Source organism: Diplotaxodon limnothrissa, linkage group LG9, assembly GCF_057381915.1.
Source record: "Diplotaxodon limnothrissa isolate DT_005_m linkage group LG9, D_limnothrissa_male_GT1.1, whole genome shotgun sequence".
Classification (NCBI taxonomy): Eukaryota; Metazoa; Chordata; class Actinopteri; order Cichliformes; family Cichlidae; genus Diplotaxodon; species Diplotaxodon limnothrissa.
In genome coordinates, this window is record NC_140604.1 from 18713351 (window position 1) to 18729646 (window position 16296).

The following is a 16296-nucleotide window of genomic DNA, read 5'->3' on the forward strand; positions in this document are numbered from 1 at the left end:
GCCCCAAATGGGTTGTGTTAAATTAATATGGGCATATATTTTACATGGGCTCAAGATTGTTTAGTATATATGGGACCCACTTGCGTTTCTAACATCAAATCCATATGGGTGGGCATCCAATGTAGGTCCTAGTTGGGTTAGTGATGGTAAATGTGTACATTGGTTCAAAATGGTAGCACATGCTTATGTGAGGATTCTTCTTCTGTGAAGAGCCTGAGAAAGTGTTATTTGAATAAAGGAGGATTTATTCCAAACAAGCCCATCACAGATTGCGCACAACCCAGGGAGTTCTGAAAGTCAAATTGTAAAAATAATCTCAAAAGAAAGTATGAACATAACTCTCTTTTATAACCTGCAGACGGCACCCATGTGGTACCATTCTCTAAGAAATCACCCTAACTTTAACATATTTGGCACAACCTCAGTCTATCACTTTTGCTACCCTTACGTACAGTCAGATGTTCTTGACCCTTCATTTTTGACCCTCTCAGTATTTAGCCTTGGCTAGCAAATGTACTCAAAGTCCACATTGAGACCTCAAGATGTTATGTGTTATCAGACACTACAACCCAGCTGTCAAGTGAGACTATAGGAACTTTGGTGTTTTTGAACATTCAATGTTACTCAAAACACTCTGCACACTATTCCAAATAACTGGTTTGAAACTGGTTACTTTTTAATTTTAGATTTCATTTTATGTACTTAATGTGAACTCTGCATGGTAGGCTGCATGGTGAGGCTCAGATAAGATAAAATAAGGACTTCATGATTCTTCTTAGGTAAATTCACTTGTCACAGCAGCAATAATAAGTGATTAAAACGGACAAAAGAGTAGAAAAAAAGAAAAGCAAAAAATACGAATAAAAAACCTAAGATAAAAGTGAATTACACAGACAAAATCCAGATTTGGCATTTGCAAATTAAGGATTACTGGTTGTTCAAACAATTAAGACTATTTACTTGAGCAAACATGCAGTTGAGGATTTTTAGTAGATCAGACACACTCTACTGTATTAGAGAAAAGACAGTTAGTTACATGGAAGATGGAAGTTTTGGTTAATCAGATCCAGTAAAGCTCCTGAAGTATATTACCGATCTGTTAAAATGTTACTCTTCAAACTTGTGCCCTCAAATTATATAACCAGAAATAATTTATATTTTCTTTGAACTAGTGGAAAGGAGAGGGAATGGGGTCTTTCAAGCAGTCACACTTCAACTGTGAAACTCCCTTGTCCTTATGGTGTATTGACACTATTGAAACTTTTCAAAACCAGTCTAATGTTAGAAGAGCTTTTAGGTAAACTGTTATTCTTCTTCTTATCATTATTATATTTTTATTAATTATATTTTTATTATGATGTTGATTTGGGTGACACTTTTTGATAAATATTATATATTACTTTTTAAAACATATTAACCATCCCTATGCTTAAAAAACTTTTAAAAATAAAATTGTTCTTTTAAACTTGTGCATTGTTTGACTTTTAAAATTTTTGTATCAGGTGTAAAACGACTTTTTAAATAAAGTTGTTTTTAATGTGAGCAGCTCCTATTGGCTCGTTTAAAAAGAGGGAGGAGCAGATTGCACCGCCTAGCGTCTAGTCTTCGCGGTCTTTCGTCTGTTGCGCCTTTTCTCTCCCTGGTGTTTAAGAACGTGGAGGACAAAAGGATACCAAAGAATCGAAAACTATGACAAAGGTAAATACTTAAAGTTTGATACGTTTTCATCAATGGTTATTTTAGTAACTTTCTATAGTCGTCCTAAACGGTATAAGGGGGAGAAGCATAACATCTTTAGCTAGCAGGTAGAACTGGGTTAATTTGCTGCATTGTCTTTGGCAAACATAATTTAAAGTTAATTAAAAAACTCTTACTGCCTATATTCTACTCAATAAAGTTCATCTTATCTTATTCTGTTTTCATTGCACCATTCTCTCTATACAGTTTTTGAATTTACACACTATAACGTACACGGCAGTTTTTTTCTGTGCTTCTGCAACTGTTTCTTGGGTTTTCCTATAAGGTTTTTGTAATTAATTTAAAAAATTTATATTATTTTTTTGGCTTTAGTGGATTCCTGCTCAGCTAACTCGGCCATTATGCACTACCCAGTAAACAAAATGGCTGAACAGTATCTTAAATGTCTGAACATGAGCTAGTCATACCATGTTACGTAATATTCATGTGCAGTGTAGCAAGGTGATTGTTTAAATTACAGGAGTAGATGCCTGCAGCTGAAACGGTTTTCTGATCTGAATACGGTAATGTTACCAGATATGCATTGTACTATGGGAAAACGGTGGTGGATCAGTGTGTAAAAAGCCCCCAAAAGAAACACACAGCGTCTTTAGCTCAAACACTGTCTGATCACTCTCTTAGATACTGTGCTGTTCCATCTAGTTATTGGTTACTGAGAAATGTTAGGTCATTAATTAATTAAGAGAGTGCAGCTGTTCAGATCAGATGGTGAAGTAGGAAAATGCAGAACATGTTATTATAGCTGAATGCTGTGTAAAATACTAGTAATAAATCTAACTCCCATTTATGGCTTTTACTACTGTGGGGCTAAATAAAAAATTACAGACATAATGAAATCTGCTACAATTACAAAGCTTAAGTTTAAAACAATTATTATATATTAAGCATTTTTTTGCTCTTTTTTTTTTTAAATTCTTTTTGCTAATAATGGACTCAATTTTATTATCAACTTCAAAGACCTATTAAACTTTTAAACCATTAAATCCAGGAAATTAGATGCCCGTAAATGTACGAGACCCTCTTTATGTCTAGTATCCCCAAATATTTAATAATCCTTTCTAAAAGTACACAAATTTTGTTCTTTTCAATTAAATATTGCATGTTCAATGTATTCTTGAGCAGGTAAAAATTCCACTAAATTAGTTTTTGCATATTTTTAAGTATAATCAAATTTTTATAGTTTGCGAGTACTTTTAATTTGGAGATTTTGCCACTTGATTTGAAGTTTGGATAGTGCTTTATAATAATTTGTAAATGTTTTGAACTCATCTGGCTTCTTAATAATTTAATAAAAAATTAACAAGCCATGTAATAATTTGAAAACCACTAGGGACCACTTATAAAAAAGTAATTCCTTTTTTACTTAAAGGAATTTAGGATTTATGTCTGTCAAGTCATTTGTTCTGGCATAAGTCACCATTTTGATATATCTTCCTGTGACTTTAAAGTCTGTCAGCTAGTTAGATACATTTTTGCACTGCTAGTGTTTGCTGCTTGAATTAGTCAGTTTATCATATAAACACATGCAGTGCCTTTCAAACTTTTAATTACACTGTTCATTTTGTGCATTAGTAAGAGAATCTTTTATATTGAATTATCCTGGGAAAAAACAAAAATGTTTGTATTTTCTCATGCACTTTCTTTCATTTCCTTATCACGTTTAGATTCTTCAAGATCACAAGCACCATCTTTGACATGTAAGTAACTTTCATATTATTTGTATTACTTATTATTATTATTATTATTATTATTTTTGAAAAGTGATGGTCTTTGGGGCATCCTTTTTTTTTTATTGGTATTAAGTATATATATTTATTTAGGCACAGGAGGCAATGATCTATTTTAAAATTTAACATTTATTTAATTTTCATCTTTTATGCTAACAATAATGCCAACAGTGTTCTCTTCACTTGACCCACAACTCTGACAGTTTTGGTCCTCTGCTCTCCTCACAATTGGCTGATTTCCATCTGAGCTGCTACTGTCAACTGCATTAAACTGATTTTACATTGCCTTGTTATTCTAATCTTTATCTGCGTTTTGGACTCCAAACATTCACACCTGCTGTTAGTAACCAGAGCTCACAAGAGTGTAAGGCGTGTAGTTCAATAAAGTGATCGATGTGTTCACTAGCTGATTTCAATAAACCGGTAACTTATCAAATCCATATTTTATAGGAAGTACATTACTGATAAAAGTGGTAATAAACACGGTAACCAATAAAAATTAAAATTTCCTGTTATAAAAAAAAAATACTGCAGTGAGCTCGGTTTTCTAACACCAGGTGTGAACATCTACAGTCTTTAAGCGCTGGTAAAGATTTAAAAATAAAAGCATTCAATAACATAACATTAAACAGTAAATTAGTTTGATGGTGTTGACTGCAGCAGCTCAATGTTAATCAGCTGATGGTGATGGAAGCAGATGAGCGTTTTTCATCATGGTTGTTAGTGGTGTGTTGGTCAAAACGAAACGGCTCTTTGAAGTGAACGACACAAGCGTGTTTTTTCTCTCTCTCTCACCCTCTCTCTCGCACTTTTTTTCCGCTTCACTCTGCACGCGAGCCTTGTGCTTTGCGCTGGGAAGAGGGGGGAGGGGCGGTTGTTACACACGCAGTAGCACAGTAACAGAGCAGGAGGGAGAGAGAGAGAAAGAGAGCCAGGGACAACAACGTCACATTAGAAAGGTATAGTAATCATCCACAACTATTTTCAATTGCGGATGATAAAGGATTCAGAAAGTTTATTCATGCAGGCCCATATGACAGAGAATGTGCATCTTCTGTTTGTTTTCATATTATAATTTATATTTAATTGTGTTGTGGTTTGCAGTGTTTTGTGTTGTTTCACTTTAAATTTGTTTAAAAGGAAAAAGCTGAAAATTTAAATAGTTAAAAGTTGAAATGTGAATAGTTGTTTTTTTTGTATTATATGATTTATTTATTACATTTTATGTGGAGAGAATAAATAAAAGTATATTTACGGTGGCTGCTAGAGACAAAGCACGTACAAACCCCAAAACACGTAAAAACTCCATAGCACGTACAAACTCCAAAGCACGTACAAAACACAACAGAAGTGCTCCAGGATGCTAGGCACAGTGTTGAGATTTTGTTACCTAGTGGCTACACAAGCCAGGAAGTACCAACGACCGGATTTGGTGTGTGGTAGTAACAGGTAAATGAACAGCTTTTGGAATTTTTTATGAATATATATGAGTGCTTGTGTATAAATACACAAAAAATACACATATGATTTCAATTGTGTAAATTAAGTGATCTAGATAGCTCTGTTTTGGAAGTTCAGTTGACGCTAGAAATGGGTTTTGGAGTTTGTACATGCTTTGTCTCTAGGGGCCACCATATATATTTATATATAAACATATATAAATAAAACCACGTTTCTTTTTTTACATTAGTAATTCCTTTTGTTCATAATTTTATATTGTTGTTAATAATAAATTAATTAAAGCAACAAAACAACCTGAAGAGCCGGTTGGGAGCCGAAAGAGCCGGCTTTCTAAAAAGAGACGAAAATCCCATCACTAGTTGTGTAATATGCTGGTATTGATATGATCAAAAATGAACTGAGTTGTTTCGTATTCTATAGAAATTGTACATCTAATTAATAACAAGGCTTTCTGCTGATGTTATTAATTAAAAATTTATTGTTTTATTTTTAAGCAACAACTTTTTAGCATGCAATCAGTCCATGCTGTACAGGACAGATTTGTAAACTGTGCATACAAAAATAGACTATTTTACAAAATTGCTCTTTCAACAAATGTAAATCACAGCAGATTTTTTTTGTTGTAGGTGCACTGTCACAACTAGAAATGTGGGGGGAAGTCCTCAAAGTTGAAGGCAGAACAGGAAAATACATGGAAATAACAATTTTCCTTTAAATGGTAAATGGCCTGCATTTTTATAGCGCTTTTCTAGTCCCTAAGGACCCCAAAGCGCTTCACACTACATTCAGTCATTCACCCATTCACACACACAATCACACACTGGCGATGGCAAGCTACATTGTAGCCACAGCTGCCCTGGGGCGCACTGACAGAGCACATCAGTAAAGGTCGATCTGGATACTTGATAACTGTTGGTATAGGTATGACATGAATTTGAATCTCCATTATCACAGGTTTTAATTGGGAGGGAACATGCAGATATACAGGAGGACTATAAACAGCAATTCCTATTGCATACAACTGTTTTAGAAAATACCAACAACACTGTTAATTTATCACTTGCTGGTCTATAGACTTTACAGTGTGGATGGATGGAAAATCCATCTGGCTCCACTCTGGCTGAATTGGTGCTACAAACAACTCTGCGCTCGGCTTTCCTGGCTGTGTGTGGATTTATACTTACACATCCAAATTTTGACCCTATTTTTCTTCCTTTCAGCTGATTGGTCAATTTCATGTCAATCACCAATTAAACAATCCAATCAGAGAACATCTCCAGAAGTTGATTCTGTTCATCTGGACGTAGCATTTTCAGTGGGAGAAAATGCTGCAAGCGCTACGTCCAGATGAACAGAATCAACTTTTGGAGATTTACTTACCTGGATGATTGAGCATGCATCAAGACAATCAGAGAACAGATAGGTTTGGCTGTTGGAGGGCTGCATTACGGAGCTTCAGGTCCTGGAAGAATAAATTCCCTTTTACATACCAGACCAGCATTTTTCTTCATTAGCACGAAGGAAAACAGTCTGTGCGTGTCAGAGTTCTGTGGTTTTTGTGTCACAGGGCTTATAATATGTGTAAAAATCTGGCCAGGGACCATCACATCACACTGCTATCATATTTTTCTGTTGCTATCATGTTTCTTTTCTGAGATGTTGTTACTTTTATGACAGATGTAACGAGAAATCTTCCAGAAAGTTAAATTTTTTATTCTAATCAAATATTTGATTCTGATAACAGATAAAGATTTTTTTTTTTACTTTTGTTCTGCTATTTCATAGTTTATACAAATTTTGGCCAATTCCTATTTATTTTAACCCTTTAGCCCCCAAAAAGTCGCCAGCGACAGGTTTTTCCAAACCTGTCTCGTCAAACCTGGGCTCTGCCAGGGGCCCAACACGCCTGGACTTTTAGAAGAAAAGAGATGTCCGAAAATAAACCACAGGGTCAAATACTTAATTTTGTTCAGTGTTTTAGAGTTATTAATTTGAATTGACTAATTTAAATATTTTATTCATGTACATTTTGATTGCCTTTAGTAAAAATGGCAAAATTTCAATTTCTTTTTTCTTTCTGTTATTAATCCTTGATTACATTCATATAGTATACAGTAGAGGAAAAAACCTACCAGACCTACCAGTTATCCTGCGTAACATTATTGGGGATAAAGGGTTAAGGAAGCGCAATTAATTTTTTTAGTTTAGCTTGTGTTTACTACCATTTTTTTTTTATCACCACACAGTAAACATTAAGTAATATGTAAAGTGTCCATTTATCCTCCATTCCGGTCCATTATCTTAAGCTTAGGCTGCTGCCCCTCGACCCAATCCGGTACTAAGTAGAGAGGCCCAGACTTCGCTCTCTCCAGGCACTTGGCCCAGCTCTTCCGGGGGAATCCCAAGGCATTCCCAGGCCAGCCGAAAAACATAGTCCCTCCAGCATGTCCTGGGTGTTCTGGGTCTCTTCCTGGTGGGACGTGCCCAAAACACCTCACCAGGGAGGCATCCTAACCAGATGCCAGTATCTAATCTGTCCTTTTTGTATGTTCCCCTCAGGTTGCCATGGTAGCAGATACAGGGGAAACAAGTGTAGACGATGCCACAAGAAGGATGATGAAATTCCTCATATCACCTGAGCTGGCTGTGGAGTACAACATGCTTGGCCGACATGGGGCAAAAAACTTCAGAGATTTGCGTCTTTTTAATGTTGTGTATGGTAAGTTAGTTTCACTTGAGACATTTGAACTTTAGAAAACTAAACTTTTTTAATAAAGTGTTTGAAAGTGTAACTGAGATTGGTTATCATGCAATTTGTATATATTTTTTGAGGCAATAAAGTGAAATAAACATTGTTCTTTGAAAATCATCACCAAATGAAGTAAGCTAAGATTAACTTTACTTTGGCTTGCCCGTTTTTCTTCTTCTTCATTTGCAGAGGCACTGAAGAATTATTTAACATCAAAAGTCAACTTGCAAGAAGCAGAGAAGGCTCTGTCCAAGTGGTTCAGTGGAGCTAAAGACAGAGGAGGACCGAGGGCTGCAAGGGTACAAAATAGACTTACGGCTCTGTAAAAAAACAAACCCTGCTGATTCAAGATAAGCTTTTGAGTTTTCCATCTGACTTTTTCCCCATGTTGCTACAGTTCCAAATATCTAAGGAATTTTGCTGTAGTTTGACATTTCTAGTTTTTAAACGTTTACGCACTTTGGAATACAGTTACGTAAAATCACAGTTGTTGGACAAAATAAATGTGAAAAATGTTGTTTTGTGTACCCTCGTGATTTTTGAAATGGTTTTATTTACAAACTAGATTTTGTTTGCGGTCAGCTTTAATATATTTGGTGTCTTTGTGTCACAGAACCCGTATTAGCCGTCTGAAAAATTGATTTTGTGACTGTTTTACTACATGGGGCCCACTCAGTGCCAGAACTTAGTCAATTCAAACTAGAAATAAGATGCAAATACAGAACCCACTGCTAATGCCATTCCAACTTTTTAGCTCATGTTTTCCTCATGTTGTACCCACTAAGAACTTGAAAAATGGGGCCTAGGTGGGTTTCAGTGTACTTTGCCCAGTTGGGGTCCATTTAGTTCCCAGATTTTACCTATATAACACCGAGATGGGCTTATAAAATGGGGCCATTATGGAACCCGCGGACAATCCCACTTAAAACCCACTTTTTAGCCTATGTGGTACTCACATGGTACCCACAAAACAACTTGAAAGGTGGGGCCTGGGTGGGTTTCTTTGTACTTTGCCCAGTTGGGGTCCATTTAGTTCCCAGATTATACCAATATAACACCGAGATGGGCTTACAAAATGGGGCCATTATGGAACCCGCGGACAATCCCACTTAAAACCCACTTTTTAGCCTATGTGGTACTCACATGGTACCCACAAAACAACTTGAAAGGTGGGGCCCGGGTGGGTTTCTGTGTACTTTGCCCAGTTGGGGCCCATTTAGTTCCCAGATTTTACCAATATAACACCGAGATGGGCTTATAAAATGGGGCCATTACGGAACCCGCGGACAATCCCACTTAAAACCCACTTTTTAGCCTATGTGGTGCCCACATGGTACCCACAAAAACTTGAAAGATGGGGCCCGGGTGGGTTTCTGTGTACTTTGCCCAGTTGGGGTCCATCTAGTTCCCAGATTTTACCAATATAATACCGAGATGGGCTTATTAAATGGGGCCATTATGGAACCCGCGGACAATCCCACTTAAAACCCACTTTTTAGCCTATGTGGTGCCCACATGGTACCCACAAAAAACTTGAAAGATGGGGCCCAGGTGGGTTTCTGTGTACTTTGCCCAGTTGGGGCACATTTAGTTCCCAGATTTTACCAATATAACACTGAGATGGGCTTATAAAATGGGGCCATTATGGAACCTGCGGACAATCCCACTTAAAACCCACTTTTTAGCCTATGTGGTGCCTACATGGTACCCACAAAAACTTGAAAGATGGGGCCCAGGTGGGTTTCTGTGTACTTTTCCCAGTTGGGGCCCATTTAGTTCCCAGATTTTCCTAACATAACACCTATATGGGCATTTAATATGGGGCCATTACGGAACCCGCGGACAATCCTATATGGGGCCCATTTTTCAGCCCATTTCCAAACCATATGGGCCCCACATATAAATGTTGGCTGGGTACCGTGCAGGGGCCTGTCCTTCCATGATGGTTCCTCGTCTCCCTCCTCTTTCTTGGGTTTCTGCTGCCTGAGGTATTCACTGAGCACTCGGTCAGTTGGGGCCATCTTCCCAATGTATTCTTGGATGTTCCTTGTCTCATCCTGGACTGTGGTGCTGACACTCACCAGTCCCCGGCCCCCTTCCTTCCGCTTAGCGTACAGCCTCAGGGTGCTGGACTTGGGGTGAAACCCTCCATGCATGGTCAGGAGCTTTCTTGTCTTTATGTCAGTGGCTTCTATCTCCTCCTTTGGCCAGCCTATTACCCCAGCAGGGTACCTGATCACGGGCAGGGCGTATGTGTTGATGGCCCGGATCTTGTTCTTACCATTCAGCTGACTCCTCAGGACTTGCCTGACCCTCTGCAGGTACTTGGTGGTTGCAGCCTTTCTAGCGGCCTCTTCATGGTTCCCATTTGCCTGCGGGATCCCCAGGTACTTGTAACTGTCCTCTATGTCTGCAATGTTGCCTTCTGGTAGTTCAATCCCCTCAGTTCTGACTACCTTCCCTCTCTTTGTTACCATCCGACTACACTTCTCCAGTCCGAACGACATTCCAATGTCATTGCTGTATAGCCTGGTAGTGTGGATCAGTGAATCGATGTCTCGTTCACTCTTGGCATACAGCTTGATGTCATCCATGTACAGGAGGTGGCTGACAACTGCTCCGTTCCGTAGTCGGTATCCGTAGCCAGTCTTGTTAATGATCTCACTGAGGGGGTTCAGGCCTATGCAGAACAGCAGTGGGGACAGAGCATCTCCTTGGTAGATCCCGCACTTGATGGTAACTTGTGCTATGGGCTTGGAGTTGGCCTCTAGTGTTGTACGCCACATCCCCATTGAGTTCCTGATGAAGGCTCTTAGGGTCCCATTGATCTTGTACAATTCTAGGCATTCCAGTATCCAGCTGTGGGGCATTGAGTCATAGGCCTTCTTGTAATCAATCCAGGCAGTGCACAGGTTGGTCAGTCTGGTCTTGCAGTCTCGGCTGATTGTTCTGTCTACCAGTAGCTGGTGTTTTGCGCCTCTGGTATTCTTGCCAATTCCTTTCTGTGTCCCGCTCATGTATTGACCCATGTGCCTGTTCATCTTAGCCGATATGATGCCTGACAGGAGCTTCCATGTAGTACTGAGGCAGGTTATTGGTCGGTAGTTGGAGGGGACCGGTCCCTTCTTGGGGTCCTTGGGGATCAGGACCGTCCGGCCTTCAGTTAGCCATTCCGGGTGTCTCTCGTTAACTAGCAGCTGGTTCATTTGTGCTGCCAGACGCTCGTGGAGTGCAGTCAGCTTCTTCAGCCAGTAGGCGTGAACCATGTCGGGCCCTGGTGCTGTCCAACTCTTCATACTGGAGACCCTTTCTTGGATATCTGCCACTGTGATGGTTACTGGACCCTGTTCAGGGAGGTCGCTGTGGTCTGCCCTCAGATCCACTAGCCACTGAGCATTGCCGTTATGGGTTGCATCCTTCTCCCATATGCTCTTCCAGTATTGCTCCGTCTCCAGCCTTGGTGGTGCTGTTCTCTTATTGTTCCCTTGCCACTGAGAGTACACCTTTGTTGGTTCTGTGGAGAACAGCTGGTTTATTCTCCTGCCTTCTATCTCTCTGGTGTACCTCCTCAAGCGGCTGGCCAAGGCTGTGAGTCTTTGCTTGGCAGTTTCCAAGGCCTCAGGTATGGACAGCTTGCTGTATTTCTTAGGCACCTTATTCGTCGCACCTTTCTGCAACTCCGTTAGTTGGCTAACCTCCCTCCGTGCTACTTTGATCTTGCCCTCTAGCCTCCTTCTCCATGGAGGGTACTGCCCCTTGTGGCTGTTCAACTTGTAGCCAAGCATCTCACTGATCACTGCTGCCGTATTGTAGATCAGCTTGTTAGTGTCGGTAATCGTGGTTGTAGGTATTGCCCGTAGTGCTGCATTAACATCATCTAGCAGACCTTCTGAGGGTACTTCACGTAATCTTGGTAACCGGCTACGGGGGATCCAGGTTTCAAGCTTGGCCATGATCCTATTTTTCAGGTCAGTTCCTCTCGCACTCAACGATCCTTCTCCTATCGCACTTGGGGCTATGTACCCAATCTCGGGTGGGGGTGATGATATCTCCCCCCTGACCTGGCGTCCTGACTCCTCCTTGCCGTAGCATTTGTGTTGTACCTCGTCAATCTCTAGCTGTGAGAGCAGTCCCTTCTTTCGAATGTTGGAACACTGAGCTACTAGTTGTTTCGCCGTCATTGTGGATGTTGGGTATCGAAGAATCCATAGGTCCCTCATCCTATTCATGTAGCCCCTTCCGCCGGGGTTACTTGCGTAGTAGCATTCCAACAACGCCCTGTTTTCGTCCCTTGCCCACCGATGCCTTCTTGTTCCAGTAGCTGCTATAGATGCATCACTCGGATAAGAGCAGCAGTGACGTGGACAAAATCCTGGCCTGGGGCAGGTCACATGTCTCCATCATGATCTGCGAGATTGACTAATGACATTATCACTCAAACACACAGTCCTACAGTGCAGTAACAGCAACCGCTACCCCAAGCCATGTTGTTGACATCAAAATACAATGATCAGGAATCAGATGAACTTTAATATAAGATTATACTTTTGTATGGTCTCTTAACTTGTCATCATATCTTTTCAGATTTAAGGTTGATTTCTGCCAGTTTTGTACTTTTGTCTTAATTTTCTGTAGCCTTCACAGAGTTAAATAAAGCTCTAGTAAGTTGAACTTATTTTGGTATTATTTAAATAACTCATTCAACCTTGCCCTAAGAAAAATAAAAACCTTATTTTCTTAATATCGTGGAACATCACAGCATCACTAGGCTGTCCTCGCTGCTTTAACCTCCACGAAAGCCAGTGAATCCTCCCCCGTGCTCAAAAGGGACTAAAAAAATGTGACCACATGTAGAGAAAAACAAATCACATCCTTTCAGATGTGCTGCTTGCCAAAACACACCACAATAAAACAAGTGACTTTGCCGACAGTTGATATAATTGTTACCACTGCTGCATCGTTCCACAGTTTATGCATTCCAGGTGTTGGACTCCATCATGACATGAGCAGTTTTTCTTGGCAGCAACAGCTGCACCAATTAGCAGACTGCTATTTTCATGACCTGAGCTATGCAGTCACTCCACAATGAGTCGTCCTTGAGTTGCCCTGTGTGAATGTTTCACATTAAACATGAACAACAGTGACATCTGGTGGCTCTGGCTAAAGTCTGCGTTGAAAGCAGGGCTTCCGCAAAAATTGTGGTCATTATCATTTAAGATTTTGTTTTACTTTTATTTATTTAAGGTTAAAATAACAAAAAAGCACAGTAAAAATGCATGTTCCACTTCCTGATAGGAGATTGGAATCCTCACATTGCTTGCTTCGTCTGTTTACACAACATATTCAGTCAATTGACTGATATAAAACTGCAAAGGAAGTCCTCCCAGGTGGAAAGCTAGAACCAAGAATATTTCACTAATATTTGAGCTGGAGTGTATAAGAAGGAAAAAAATGGGACGATGTGATTAAAGCATGTAATATGTTGTAATGTTTTGACATTTGCCATGTGTTCATTAGTTTGTAAATCCTCAGTTTACCTACTGCCATGTTGTTTTTCAGCCAGAAGTGATCACATCTGGATGAAATGATGGAGTTCCAAGTTATCAGCCCACAGTGGCAAGCTTGGTTAACAAGGTGCATCCATAAACTTTATGGGTTCATTGCACAGACAGAGATGTCTTGTAATTTGTGATAGCAGCATATGGCTAAACTACTACACCTTTACTCATTTACAGACTTTTTGCCATGTGATTTGGCAGATAGTTACTCCAATAGGCACCTACACCTCAATTAAAATTAAGAGGTCCAGTTCTGAGACTTGATGGAGAGCTCAAAGCTACGTGAAACATTCCTAACTTAAAGCATTAATTAAATGTAAAAATCTAACAGCGTACCTGTCACACCATAGGGTGGAGATGCTGGGCAAAATGCCCTTTGAGGCAATTTATGAAAGTTTTTTCATAGATTGCTGCACTACCCACCAGGTAGCTCTTCAGACGGATGAACTCTACTCGGGTCTCCAGGTACTTGTTGGAGTTCCGGCCGAGAATCTTGATGAACTCCACCAGATCTGCACAGAATTTGTAGCCTCCCTTCAGAACACACAGGACCATTATGTTGTCATCCCGATAGTCATCCATGATGTAGTGGGCCAGGCGTTCGGTCCTGCAAGAGCAAATCAAATCATACTACAAATGAGAACACTCAGAGATCGCAGCCCCCTCCTAAGGGCAACAGCCCTTTGATGTTTCATGCCTTTTAGTTTGATGTTTTATGCTGTCAGCATTGTTAATATAGAAATCTAGGATAGCATATAATGTTTTCGTGTCATTGTAAAGCAACATAATGTTGTATTGGGAAAATAATAAGCTCAAACAAAGATTGTCCTCCTTTGACCTGTGATGTTGAACGCTACATTCTGAAATAGTGTATTTTATTTTCTTTACTCGTATGCCTCATTAGGGGCGATTGTGGCTCAAGAGTTGGGAGTTCGCCAAGGTTCGAGCCCCGGGTTGAACAGTCTCGGTCGTTGTGTCCTTGAGCAAGACACTACACCCGTTGCCTACTGGTGGTGGTCAGAGGGCTGGGTGGCGCCAGGGTCCGGCAGCCTCGCCTCTGTCAGTGCGCCCCAGGGTGGCTGTGGCTACAATGTAGCTTGCCATCACCAGTGAGTGAATGGGTGGATGACTGGTTGTGTAAAGTGCTTTGGGGTCCTTGGGGACTAGAAAAGTGCTATACAAATACAGGCCATTTACCATACGATTGGAGCAGAAGTGGCTGAAATCTTTTGTTGTCAATAAGCTGTAAAAATGTGACATTTTAACATATATTCACGCAGCGTGTGATTTTACGAAATTTTATGACATCATTGTGATGTTGTAGGCCTTTCTTACCTATTCATGATTACCCCATGTGGAATGTAAATACTCTCGATGTCATCATGGTAGTGCTCAGGATAGGTGAACAGGTCCAGACTGTAGCCTGGCCAATCATCTTTTATCTAGGACAGGCAAATTATTGTCAGGACCGATTATTGGCAGTATAAACATATGCTGGGAAGATACAACAATACATACATACATACATATGCTACAATCATTATAGTGTGATGATGTTTGTTTTAATCAATTATTTATATTTATTTAATTTACGTTACTATAAAATTGCTTTGCTTTTTCATTTTAGTTTCATTTAGTTGACTTGTGTGTCTTGATAAACAAAAAAATTTGGAAGTTATATATTTTTTTAAATCTCTGAATTAAAAAAAAACAACTAAAATTGAAAGCAGACAGTCGTCTTTACTGCTTTGTTTATTACAAAACCACAAAAGATATTAAGTAGCAAAAACGGGAATAATAGCCTCTAATAGCCGTAAAAGTAACTACCAAACAATACTTTAGCACTATAGATGTTTAAACGTGGTGTTAAACATACCACAATTCTTTTTTTTATCTCTGCATTGTCCATCTGTAGCAGTGCTGACATTGTGGCACAACTTATAGGTGAATCCACGTGAAAGTGACCTTAAGTGAAAACACAAAAACAGCTTACTTCCTTCTGAACAAGACAAAAGTGGTAACACGTAGAGAAACATTTCTTCAAATACGACCTTCACTAACATCCAGAGCAACATCTCTAATCTGTTGTTAACAAATCATCACTTACTGTTACTGTTGCCTTCTTTTCAGCGCCCACTCACAAAGCAGAGAGGGAAAATAGGAAGGCGAGGCATCCAGACGAGTCCCAGCCAGCCTCATGGGCTGTGCGATCACGCTTGAGTCATTTGTGCAAAAGGAAAGCGTTGTTTTGGTTGTGGAGATTTACATGGATAATCAGCTTCATGTGATGCTGTGCTGGCTCGTGGCCGCATCGCAGGCCACTGCAGACGGGGGAAGGGGGAAAGAAATCTAACAACAAATGATTGGTTCAGTACGTAAGCAGTAAATTTTATTCAGTTTTCTGAGGGATTATACTTTTTAAGGAACACAATAAGAAATTATTTGTCATTTAATAAATGCTTAAATTTTAGCTCTGGATTTATGTATTCACAGAAGGAGAAAAGAAGAGCTAGACTTGAAAATCCACTTGAATGAAGGGCTGCTCAGTGACAGTAAAAATTGTAATTGCAATTACTTTGGTCGATATTGAGATCACAACAATGTAATGTGATTACTTTGGGGAAATAGTGGGTAATTCATCAGAAAAAACAAAATGAGAAATGTGACCTGAAGTAAACACAGCCACAGCCTTGTGGGGGAGTGAATTTGGGATTTCATGGAGGACACTTGTAAATGAGAACTAAGGGGCTGAGATCACGTTGTTCTGATACTTATTGAAAGCCAAAATCCATTCGTTTTCTTAACTCCTTATCCAATTTAGTGTTGTGAAAAGGCTGGACCTGCTGTTATAAAGTTAAATTTGGGGTGCACCTTGAACAGCTTGCCAATCCATCAAAAGGCTAACAGCAAGAGACAGATCACCATTCAAATGAAGGCCAAATTTCATTTAACAAGCATGTCATTGGACTGTGGGAGGAAGCTGGAGAACCAAAGAAAACCCACACAGAAAGGCACCAAGTGACTGATAGATTTAAACTCGAGA

General features: G+C 39.7%; 1 protein-coding gene and 1 long non-coding RNA gene across 2 annotated transcripts in view; one reads left to right on the top strand and one right to left on the bottom strand.

Annotated features, from left to right (window-relative positions):
* prtfdc1a (phosphoribosyl transferase domain containing 1a) overlaps window positions 1-15180 on the bottom strand; it is a 28677-nt gene extending 13497 nt beyond the window's left edge. Inside the window, exons 1-3 of the mRNA XM_085362812.1 lie at window positions 15130-15180; window positions 14589-14695; window positions 13677-13860 (exon numbers count right to left, since the gene is read on the bottom strand). Of these exons, the coding sequence (XP_085218938.1) occupies window positions 13677-13860; window positions 14589-14695; window positions 15130-15180 (342 nt within the window). The remainder of the gene's footprint in view (window positions 1-13676; window positions 13861-14588; window positions 14696-15129) is intronic.
* Window positions 843-7615, top strand: LOC146625424 (uncharacterized). The gene is made up of 3 exons (XR_014906506.1): window positions 843-1698; window positions 3423-3455; window positions 7506-7615. It is a non-coding gene; the product is annotated as an uncharacterized LOC146625424 (long non-coding RNA).
* Window positions 15181-16296: the final 1116 nt, after the last annotated feature.